General features: G+C 36.2%; 2 protein-coding genes across 2 annotated transcripts in view; one reads left to right on the forward strand and one right to left on the reverse strand.

Moving 5' to 3' along the window:
* Positions 1-51: 51 nt before the first annotated feature.
* LOC113113370 (E3 ubiquitin-protein ligase RNF103-like) lies at positions 52-3,910 on the reverse strand. Its single transcript, XM_026279511.1, has 4 exons — positions 3,260-3,910; positions 3,018-3,160; positions 2,404-2,519; positions 52-2,262 (listed from the first exon to the last, which is right to left on the reverse strand). The coding sequence occupies exons 1-4, from the start codon at positions 3,483-3,485 to the stop codon at positions 771-773; spliced, it is 1,977 nt and encodes a 658-aa protein (XP_026135296.1). The 5' UTR covers positions 3,486-3,910; the 3' UTR covers positions 52-770.
* A 2,153-nt stretch (positions 3,911-6,063) lies between these two features.
* The window catches only part of LOC113113373 (max dimerization protein 3-like), a 5,673-nt gene continuing 855 nt past the window's right edge, over positions 6,064-10,881 (forward strand). The window contains exons 1-6 of the mRNA XM_026279513.1: positions 6,064-6,255; positions 6,917-7,019; positions 7,829-7,858; positions 8,267-8,381; positions 9,333-9,498; positions 10,347-10,881. The exon at positions 10,347-10,881 is cut by the window's right edge and continues 855 nt beyond it. Of these exons, the coding sequence (XP_026135298.1) occupies positions 6,186-6,255; positions 6,917-7,019; positions 7,829-7,858; positions 8,267-8,381; positions 9,333-9,498; positions 10,347-10,462 (600 nt within the window). The 5' untranslated portion in view covers positions 6,064-6,185 and the 3' untranslated portion in view covers positions 10,463-10,881. The remainder of the gene's footprint in view (positions 6,256-6,916; positions 7,020-7,828; positions 7,859-8,266; positions 8,382-9,332; positions 9,499-10,346) is intronic.

Here is a 10,881-nt window from a genome sequence, read left to right on the forward strand (position 1 = left end):
TTGACTTTATTAAATTGAACGCAATCACTTTTAAACTGACAAACAGCAACATCAAAGTGGGTAAATTCTTTATTAGTGTTAGTGGCAAAATGAGTTCAAAAATAACCAAACTAACATTAGACAATTGCCCCATTACAGATGGAGACATTAAGAATTGCATGTCAATGCCTAAGCCATTTTCAATTGTGCACAGGGCAGTTTTATTCAAGTTATGTAAATCTATTCTTCTTTTAAAAACAAATGAATAATGACATGCCCAGATGGTCAATTCTTTATATAAATAATCCCATCTCCTCAAGTCTTTAATTCCCCAATGACTCAGGAGGGTAGCTTAATTTTAGAAGGATTATTCACATTTGGTGACAAACTGAACACTAGATGTAATTCTCAAGTACAGGAACATATGAATTTCTCTTCTGTCTGATTGGGATGCCAGATGAGTGCTACAACAGAAACTTTTCAACCATATGCATTGAATTTACCATTCAATGTTTTAGAATTTGCATAATTTAGCGTTTAAAACCCATTCTTTCTGATCCAATACAAAGTATATGACTCAAATCAAGTTTTTTTCCCCTATTAAAAAAAAAGATTGAAAAATGATTGGAAAGTATGAATTTAATAATAACTGTGCAAGATAAAACCACCAACACAAACCCAGGAGCCAATGTTATGAATCTAAAGACTAAAGATGAACACATTAAGTCATTTTTTTTTTTGTTTAGATTTTTTAAATAAGTGCAGGATGTAAGACAGTAATTGCACCAGGACTATTCTGGTTCAAGCTGTTCAGTTGCATGTTGTCTTGTGGGTTTTTTCTTGTACGATGGCCACCGGCACACAGGGCAGCAGTGCCGCCCACCAGCTAGCCAGACCACGATGCACTGCTGGTGAAAAACATGGGCGCACGGTAAACCCATGACAAGGCAATCAGTTTCAAAGTTCTCGAGACACACAACACACTCAGTGCAGTGGAGCATGCCACAAGGCCAATGAGACCAATCAGTGTCCTGTTCCTCTCCACCTGAACACGGTCCTTCTGATTTCTTTGCAGCCGAACACCCGTCATTATTATTATTATGAAGAACTTCTGAACTGTAGTGATGCACTTCCTGGTCCCCGCTGGAGCCGCCATTTGGGTTCGTCGTTGTTTTGTGTAGTTTGTCACGTTCCACTGGGTTGGGCTTCTCAGACTGAGCGAGTCTGAACTTCCAGGTGGGCAGGTTCTTGATGTAGTCTATTGGAACCAGCGGGCGAAGCCAAAGGTCTGGGAATGCCAATCTTTGCAATAGGAAATTGGGATCATCATCCCAGTCCGACTCAAAGTTCTGGAACGAGGCAATGGGATGCACTAAGTAGCTGGTGTACCAATCCCAGAGACTTGACAACCACTCTAGGTTGTTTGCATTTTGGTCTTCATTGCTACATCTTCTTTTCTTCTCAAAGTAGTCGATGAGTAGGCCATGGGCTAGATAAGTGCTGAGGAAGAGAGCTGGATGAGAGGAATAGAAGGTCCAGTCGGCCCGGACCCATGAGGCAATAGTAGTGGTGTCTGCGTAACGCAACACTTTCAAGCTGTACTCATAAAAGTTATCCAGGTATGGAAGCTGAAGAAAACCAAGGATGGGCAGCCAGGAAATGATGAGTAAGGAGTTATAAGTCCCCAGTGTGCTGATTAAAACCACAAAACGTTTTATGGTGGCTCCCTGTGTAATGAAAAGGTCCATCCAAGCCATAAGATTGACCATAACCAAGCTCAAAATAAACAAGTCATTGACTTCTGGCTGTACGGATCGAAGAAATGCATCCATGGCATGCAAGGAGATGAATTCCCCGGTGCTGTTGCCATATCTGTAGATGCCTTCTGGTGTTTTGAGGATGTATGAGGGCATTTGCTGCACTCCAATCTCCTCCAGACAGCTGGTGTTGTCCCAGTTGCGCACATCGATGAAGATAAACTCGATGCGCCCAGTGAATTTGATGCTGAGAGCGGAGAAAAACGCTGGGGGCTGAAGCAGTTTGGCAAACAAGAACATCTTTACCGGTTGTTTTTCCATCTGATACCAGTCATCCATTAATTGTGCAGAGAAACGTATGGTTTTGATGCGAGAGGCGACATGCGCAGTCATCCACTTAAAAATGTGCTCTGTTTCGATGCGTCTGCCATTGTACTCCTTCAACATGACCTTCCCTTTGGATGCATTGGTCTGCGGGACAGACATGATGAGGGTGGACTTCATCCAGCCCCGTTTATGGCAATACCTGACAAGATAGGTATGAAAACAACATATATTTTTATTTTTTCAGACAATGGAACATCTATGATAAATATTTGGAATTCATTGATTTAAATGTGTTCTCATATTTCTTTTGTGGCTTAAAATAAAATAAAAAAGGTCTTGCCTTGAGTCACTTGAACAGTTGAAAATGCCTGTTCGAATGCCAAACTGAGACACTTTCTGTACCATTTTGCCCCAGTTTGCAGTGCTCAACAGTGGATTTCTATCTTGGGCTATTACCTAAGAAGAAGAAAATTATCTTTTTATATACAATATATATATATATATATAAACAAAAAATATGTCTCCAAAGGTAACACCAATGTCTATTTTGTGTACAATGACATTTAAATGAATAAAATTGGGATGGTGATGATTATAATGGATAATTTTGCTGCAATCAACTGATACGAAATCCTGTTGGGTTCCAATCCTCCCCCAAGCAGACGTCTTAATGTGTGTCAGGACAGGACAGAGACATTACATTCTCTGAAATGAGTAGGTTGAGCAGGCTGTGGTTTCAGTTGCTATGCCACCTTACAATAACTCATCTAAAAATAAAACTTCTGTAACTATTGTCATGCTCCCATATCATTCAAACAGCAACAATAAAACCATAGCAGCAATATTAAAGCTGCATGAACATTTACAATTCAATTTCGTAACTGAACAGAATATTGGTTTTGAATGATATGCGAGTAAATAAATAATACAGTTAAATATAGGATTAATACTAACCTGAACTAACCAGATACCATCTTTAGTGTCTTCCACTAATTCATAAAAGTGCATCTCTCCACTGAAAGTGGTGCTGGAGTCAGATCCCTCCGTCTCCTTCTCATTCTTGAGAGCGGAGTAAAGCTCCCCTTGCATCAGCTCCCCTTCAAAAGCAAACAGTGCATGAGCATGATCAAACAGAGTCATTACATCAGTGTGAATACGTGTCAGTGAAGGTAAACATCTTGTTTGGAGACAATCACCCGAGTTTTCCACCAGCTCCCTCACATCCCTCTTCTCTGCCAGGCCGGAGTATCCCAATCCACGACACTCCAGGATGGTTTTGAGTTTCCTGAAGCTCAGGGTCACCGGATCCACCAGCTGGGTGGCGAAAATGCCCGTTTCATACCAGACGATGGCTTCAAAAAAACGAGCCAGTATTAATAACATGGAAAAATAGAGCAGCAAAAAGAAGAGTTTCCACCACATTTTCTCGCAGACGGAAGAGTTTTCCTTGCGATCTAACTGATTAGCATTGAAAGTACGGTATTATGAGGCACTGGCGTTGTTGTTTTTACACGTCTCCGGCGAAACAGTCCAGCAAACTACATCCTAAGCAGGTAAGAATCGTTTCCATCGTATTATATAATTATGTGCAGACAGAGCTTCAGCAGGCCAGTGTTTGGTCCCTCAGTGCTGCTCTCGACCGAACGAGCCGCTCTCTTCATCCAAAAACATTCACTGCTCCGTCACGGTTACCTCCAAATACTACAAACCCGATATCTTGCACGAGTTTCTGGTGAATGGTGATGTTTCTGTGCGTGAGTAGCGTTTTCTGTAGGCTCCGGCTGGTGATCAGCTGGTGCACATAACAAACTGACGTCACACTGGAACTTCCGGTGCAAAAGGAAAAGGGTGCATGCGTAGAGGCCTTATAAACTCTTTCACGTAAGGCGTTTTCAGTGTTAATATTAACATGATATGTTTTATTAATATGTTATTAATATTTTAGTTAAATATTTTACTATTGTAAATGTTGTGTTAAGTTATTAAGGATGGTTAAATATAGGCTACCTTTTATACATTCTACCTACATGTTTTTAACTGGCATATTTTTAATTGCATTATTTTAGTATTGATATTTATTATTTTTATTAAACTTTGTATTTTGAACTATAAGTCATGAGAGACTTGGAAATGTTACATACAGATTCAAATATTTTGTATTCAGTTCATCTGTTTGCATCTGCACCTTTATTCTAGCTCAAGTGCACATGATAATAATATCATAGTATTATTATCATGGTGGATTTATTATTATTTGTCAACTGTTGTATTATTTACAAAATTGTAATGAATCTGTATTTCACCAATTGAAGGCTTATATGCAGTAATTCTGTTTTGTAAAGTTTTCGACCATCAAACAAATCCCATCAGAATAGTTCATTTTAATTCCACTATGATAAAAAAAAAAAATAAATAAATATATATATATATATATATATATATATATATATATATATATATATATATATATATATATATATATATATATATATATATTCAGTAAATTGTTATACTTGGAAAAAAAGGGAAAAAAATATTGCACAAAATGTAAAAATGAATAGCAAATTAAAAAAAATAATAAGAGTAAATATATTTTTTTGAAACACATTTAAAAAAAAAAGCATTACGAAGTCACTTTTATATGTGCCTGGTTGGCCTATGCCTGACTGAAAAGTTCTGTCATGGTTGTTACTGTTAGGAAAGGATAATATTAGTTAAAGTAATATATGCCAGTCACAGTTGTTTAATTCTCTGTAAATTGCTCGTAATTGTTAATGGTCTGTATCTTATTTTTTGTCATGCACTGTTTGTTTTTTTTGTTGTTGTTTTTTATGCAGCCATGTCTTTTATATACATTATGTCATTAATAAAGTTTTTGGTTTTTATAAGATTTATCACATTTTGTGTTATTTCATTTCACATGAGGAAGAGTGTTGTTTTTCAGAATATCAGCACCATTGCAAATATTTATTCAACTGTAGTATAAAATCAATAAAATAAGTACATTTTGAGTGAGCTTTAAACTCAGAAATGTAACTATTTTCAAATTTTGCTCAATTTTTACGAAGGATCTAAACAAACCCAGAGCAGAAAAGTGTCTCAAATGAGCAACACAGCAATATTTCCTACTGGATGAATAGGTTTATGAACAGATTGTTATTGAACAGAAAGTTTCCTCCAGTGAGAAAGCCCTCACTCACTCAAGTTAGAGAAACTGGCCACCTACTAGTTGTTTACTTTAATATTGCTGCTATATTCAAAATTTCTTATATTTAAAACATTAATACGGTGTCGGAGAGAGCTCAATGTACTGCAGATTAAAATAATAATAATAAGAAGAAGAATAAAAACCTTGCAAATAGAAAAAACACCTGCAAATTAAGAAAACATCAATTTGACAACATATGCGCTGCAAATTCTCACAACACAAACAAAGAAACTAGCTTCCCTAAAACATTTCCGATGTGGTTTGTGCATATTTGCAGTGCGTTTCTATTTTTGTTTGTTTGTTTTGTATTTGCAGCGCGTTTAAAAAAAAAAAATACTAAAGAAAACATGATTTGTGTGCAAGTAGTATAATTTTGCATTAATGTTTTTTTTTCAATTTGATTTTAAAGGTGTTTAAAGTTTTGAGTCATGCTTATTTAAAAAAAAAGTATTTTTATTTTTTTATTTACGCTTTATTGTTGTTATCCGTGCCCATTGTTTCATATTCTGTAAACTTTTTTAATTTTTTAATTTTGTGCAGTATATTTTTTCTTGCGTTTTTTAAATTTGGCTTCATGCTTATCATTTTTTAATTTATTTTATTTATTTATTTTTTCTTTTATCCATACATATTTTTTCCAAGGCCAATCAATTTAAATAATTTGAATTCACGGGCTTGGATAAAATAAACAACTCAAATACTCAAGTACTGTCCTCCGTTTTTAATGTAAGCTCCCACCAAATACTGAGTTGTTTTGTGTCTGTTGAAGGGAGCGGTCTTGCGCGTGCGCGCGGAGGAGGGCGTGACGCGTCTGACGCGTATGACGTGGCGAGCTGGATCAGCCGAAGTCTCCTCTACACTTCAACAGATCATAGTCGCTCTTGGCGCTTTCAAAATAACACTGTTTGTCAGAAATGGAGGTAAACACTTGCAACATTCAAGTGCTTCTGCAGGCAGCTGAGTATCTGGAGCGAAGGGAAAGAGGTATTAGACGTGTTATTTCTTTCACATTGTTTGTATCGAAACCGAAGCCGTTTCGGACAGTCTGCTGTTTTGTGTGGATTTTGTACACATTCATTAATGTTTGCACTAATTATTTTTTAATGTGGACACTGGGTGTGTTTTCCTTTTTGCAGAGATTTGTTTGTGTGTTTGTAGAGTGTTAAACATCGCTTTTGTTGTGGATATTATCGTGTTTGGCTCGTTGACCTACATTTCAGTTCTGTGTTGTACACAAAGGCGCGAAATCGTCATAGATTTGAAAATGTAGCATCGCTGCCCGTTATTCTGCTACAGTTACAGCGGTTCATCAAAGACGTCGCGTGATTACTGGATACATAGCTACAGTGGAAGCTTTGATTTCAAAATAGCCAAATCGTTCGATGGCGCCAAAACCAAAAAGCGGTCTCACATACAGCTGATTTGATGAGACGCTGCTGACACATAGCAAATATTTTCCTGTATCTCATGGAGAACCTTATTATTTGACTTGTGTTTTTAGATTTATAATCGTGCACCAGTCAAATGTCCGATGTTTCTATAGATGTAGAAAATAACTTATTTTTAGTATGTTAAAAAACGATCGTACATGAAAGGAAGTAGGCTTGGCTATTGATCACTCATGTTATGTTTTATATATTTTCAGAGGCCGAGCACGGTTATGCCTCAGTGCTTCCATTCTACAGTAAAGGCGTTACAGATAAGAGAAAAAAGCTGAAATCAAAGAGTCCTTCGCCTGGGAACAGCAGGTGAGTGTAAGGTGCACTGACATGATGTCCTCCTCCTCTTTTGTCCGTTAGTTTGTTATTGTGCAACTCGTTTCATCTTTTAAAACAGCGATTAAAACACATCCCTGGTATAAAGAAAATATTTAATTTTATTCTACAACGATGCTTCGATATAGTTATTTTTATGCAAATGAGAGAAAGTCAGTTAAGTGTTACTTCTCCAAAAAATGACTCATTATTGAATCATTATTCACTCACCCTCATGTTGTACCAAACCCACTTTATTTATTCTCTGAAACACGAAAAGAGATATTTAAAAAAATATAATGGACATCATGGTAGTCCAGTTTTTTGTTAATATTGTTGTTAAACAAGTTTGGAATGATACAGTTAGTAATAAATCATTATAGAAATTTCGAAAGCATTACAACTTTACAGTGTTAAACAGGAAAATATTGTTTTAGTGATGCAAACAAAATTCAATTATGCTCTAAAAAAAGCATGGTAGCAAACTGTACATTTTTCAGTTAAAAGTCAGTTAATTGTTGATTCAGTTCACTTTAATAACTCTGTAACATTCATCAATTATGGAATGAGTTTCTATGAAGCAGTTCATTTCTCATCAGTAGCGTCTGTGCAGTCAAGTCAAATATTAAGTGCTGAGTTAATTATATTAAGTACTTTTAACTGAAGGTCAATATAATCAGATGGTATTGCATACAAAATGTGTATCCACAGATGTGTATCAAATGCAAATAAATGACTAATATATTTAATAATACACAAATCAAATGTTATGGCTAAATAAAGCTATCTGTTCATTGTTTCAGGTCTGTTCACAATGAGTTGGAGAAACACAGGTAACCAAGACTTATTTAGTATTCTGTCCTTCAATTCAGCAATATTGCAGTTGTGCTGTTGTTCTAAATAATAAGACAGTTTCAGGAATTAGTCCCGTCAGTGTGGGAGTGTGATATTGCTTTTTGCAACAGTTGAATGAACAGTTGCTATTTGAGTAATTTCAGACAGATTTTGCCAAATTTAAAAAGCATCAAACTTTAAAATGCGGTGCACACATACACTGGTCTGTAATGCATGAACCCTGACAACATACAAATAGCGAAAAGTCCCAGTGCTATTGGAACGTTGTTGCAATTATCAAATTTGGGTTGTATAATACATTATAAAGCTGAAGTGAAATGAGATGTGTCTTTTGTGGTTTTGCATATGTTTAAGTGTTATGTTGCTGCATGTGTTTGTGGTTGTAGGAGAGCTCAGTTAAAACATTGTTTGGAGCAGCTGAAGCAGCAGGTTCCTCTGTCCTCCGATTCAGCTAGAAACACAACCCTCAGTCTGCTCAGACAAGCACAGCTGCACATCAAGGTGAGACACCTCGACCATACCACCAACATATCAACCGTGATGATATAAAGAAATGGAGAGAGAACGATTAGTTTCTTGTTTGTTAGGACATAGGATAAAAAAAAATATTTCAAAAATTTATCCAACAATTAAAAAATTATATATTGTCTATAAAGTATCAAATAAATAAATAAATAAACTGTGAAAACAATGACATTATAGTCCACATTCCAATGTTGCACTCTAGAATAAGTTGTGAAACACCGGCTGAACGCAATATTTTTTGTGTTCTAAAGTAAATATCTGGTAACAAATGTAAAAGTAAAAATGTTTAATTTGTGTATTTTGACCTTTTGAATTTCTGTTTTTAGGCCAAAAAAAGAAAGTTGAGAACTTGAGACATCAAATATAATTTCAACAATTTAGTATGTAAATGATGATTGATAGTGAAATAAATGATAAATGTTAATATAGATTAGGGATTTTAGTGGATCTGATTAAAAAGTGCATACAGTGGCCATTCTGGTGGAACATCCCTGAACATCGCTGAGTTACTCTGTGAGTTTGCTTCTATTTCTGTGTCAAGCTTAAACCACATAAAACATTCATGTAACACATCTCATTTGTGGATGAATGGCTGTTTGATTTAATAATGTTAATTAAAAAGCTGTACCTATGAGTACTGTTGTTTCCTTCATACACAAGTGGCAGCCTTGCATGCAGTTCTTGAAGCACCCACAAGATGCCACTATTTATTGGTGCATCGCTATTCCAAGTCTGATGTCCAATTTTATATTACATTCACGACACAAATGTTGGTGTTATACCATGCAACAGAGCATTTACTGTAAATGGTTTTAGGGTTTTGGTCTGCCAGCAAAGAAAGGAGCTAACCGAATGAATGAATTAGAGAGTCGTTGTGATCCTGGTGATTCAGAAGGTTTGATGGTGGATCTTCATGTGCACTTGTAGAAGCTGCAGAAACAGGACGAGCATGCAGAGCTGCTGAAGGACCGTCTGCGCTGGGAGCAGAGAGAGCTGCGCACACGGCTGGAGAAACTACAGGGCGGTTCAGAGAGGATGCGTAACGACAGCCTCGGCTCAACTGTGTCCTCGGAGAGATCCGACTCGGAGAGAGGTGATCATCAGACGGCCGAGATGATAATATTCTTAACTAGCGTTAGAGTTTCCAAAGTAAAAAAAATACAGTGAACAGTGACTAACTTAGCTAAAATGTGCATCCTGAAAGAGTTCACGTCACATGTTTGGATGACACTTGTTGCTGCTTTTCTTGCATCATCTAATCTAACTCCAACTCACCGATTTCAAAAAAATTACTTTTTATACAGTTAGTAATATTTCAAGATGAAGACTTACTGAACTGAAGCAGTTTAAGTTAAATATAATATCTCAGGCTACTAAAGAATGATTATTGTACATCTCAGTCATCAATGTATTGCATTATACGCAAAAACTACTGAGCTTTGATCATAAAATTTAGCATTTAATTATCAACACATTTAGATTATTGTGAAATACAGAGTGATAACTGTTATTCATATACATATTACTTATTTACAAGCTATCAGAATCTAATCTTATTTTTTGGAATTATAAAAACAAGCGGTCACACTTTTTTTTTATTTTATGGTCCAATTATTAACTAACCATTAACTATAACTTTTGCCTCAATTAACTCCTTATTTGATGCTTACTGATAGTTAATAAGGTAGTTGTTAAGTTTAGGGAATTGGGTAGGATTATGGATGTCATGCATTATATGTACTTTATAAGCAGTAATAAACAACCAATATGTTAATAGACATGCTAATAAGCAGCTAGTTATCAGTGTGAATTGGACCCTATACTAAAGTGTTACCAAATAAGCAACTATACTAGATTTACTGAAGGGTCATTAAACTGTTCAAATTATTATTTTTAGTTAAGATTGAAGAGTTGTTGATCATATTTGCTTGAACATTGCAGAGGACGTTGAGATCGATGTGGAGAGCATGGTGTGGACTCTGGAGTCAGATGGACTGGGCTCATCACGTGCTGGGATGGACCACAGCTACTCTACCTCTGATTACAAGTGGTCATGACCATCCCAGATCTACCAATGACACGGACGCTATTAAGTGGATGAGGGACTGAGAAAGATATATGATGGGCTTTTCCATCGTCACCCCAGAACAGCCTTATGTTGCTGCAATTCTGAAAACATCAGCCGCAAACAAGGTCTAAGCATGACTGGAATTTATTTAGTTTAGTGTATTCTTTACACTAAAGGCATTATGGTGCTCTAGTATGCTATACACTCGTGAGATTCAAGTGTAACAAGTTTGGTGATGCTTTATGTCCACAGAATGATTTGTATTGTTTTGTCTGGATTAGTTATGATCACATTGTACCCGCTAGTTGTCTTCAGCTCATGAGCTTAACTTTAGGGTCAGCCTGCAGTATACATCTGCTTGCACTTAAATGTTTAATATCCAGCTTATTTTGTTTCTGTTTTCAAAGT

This window comes from Carassius auratus, chromosome 14 (assembly GCF_003368295.1).
Source record: "Carassius auratus strain Wakin chromosome 14, ASM336829v1, whole genome shotgun sequence".
Classification (NCBI taxonomy): domain Eukaryota; kingdom Metazoa; phylum Chordata; class Actinopteri; order Cypriniformes; family Cyprinidae; genus Carassius; species Carassius auratus.

Bases quoted from the DNA above. Each gene is read 5' to 3' on its own strand.
- LOC113113370 (XM_026279511.1), bottom strand. From the start codon at position 3,485: ATGTGGTGGAAACTCTTCTTTTTGCTGCTCTATTTTTCCATGTTATTA. The intron at 3,161-3,259 runs GTGATTGTCTCC...TTGCTTTTGAAG, and splicing joins GGAGCTGGTGGAAAACTCGG to GGGAGCTGATGCAAGGGGAG. The intron at 2,263-2,403 runs GCAAGACCTTTT...CTATCTTGTCAG, and splicing joins AACTGTTCAAGTGACTCAAG to GTATTGCCATAAACGGGGCT.